The 594-nt window shown below is 34.7% G+C and overlaps 1 protein-coding gene across 2 annotated transcripts in view; it reads right to left on the minus strand.

The window, feature by feature from the left end:
- LOC119590784 (glutamyl aminopeptidase-like) overlaps positions 1-594 on the minus strand; it is a gene marked incomplete in the record, with an annotated part of 24,350 nt that overhangs the window by 3,845 nt on the left and 19,911 nt on the right. For both annotated transcript variants that reach the window (XM_037939496.1, XM_037939495.1), the window contains 2 exon segments: positions 196-328; positions 484-557. In XM_037939496.1, the coding sequence (XP_037795424.1) occupies positions 196-328; positions 484-557 (207 nt within the window).

The raw sequence follows: 594 nt of genomic DNA on the forward strand, positions 1-594 counted from the left end.
AAACTACAGTATAAAAATAAAACACCATTATCAATGACATATGTGAAGAAGAAATATAAATATCCATAAAATAAAGTCAAGAAAAAATAAAAAATATAATGTACATCCACATGGGAATGTAAGACCAGATACTAAAATAAAATGCAAATTCTGTATAAAAACAACAGGTACCTACAATGGCTGTCCTTCCCATACCTGTCTCTTGGTCCCAACTGGCAAAGGGTAAGTGCTGTCACTGATCCAGGATCCCAGTTCTGTTGCTGCTTCTTGCAGGCAGCTTTTGCTTCCACTTGCGCAGGCAACAGTGACCACATCTGTGCGCAACAACCTTTCCAAAGGCAAAGGACATACTACTAACCTCAAATATAGGTATGTTTGATTCAATATCTATTATCATAAATGTTCTTTCCTTCTCATTTTTTCTAATATTAATTACATGATAATATTGCAATGGTAATAGTGAAGTGATGAAAATAAACATACTTTTGAAGGTGGTCTCCTGTATCCGTCCATCCAAGAGAACTATAGATTGGTTCCACCAAAGTTAAAACATAGTCCTATAAAGGAAATGGAGATAACTTATCATGCATATGA

Source organism: Penaeus monodon, chromosome 27, assembly GCF_015228065.2.
Source record: "Penaeus monodon isolate SGIC_2016 chromosome 27, NSTDA_Pmon_1, whole genome shotgun sequence".
Lineage (NCBI taxonomy): Eukaryota > Metazoa > Arthropoda > Malacostraca > Decapoda > Penaeidae > Penaeus > Penaeus monodon.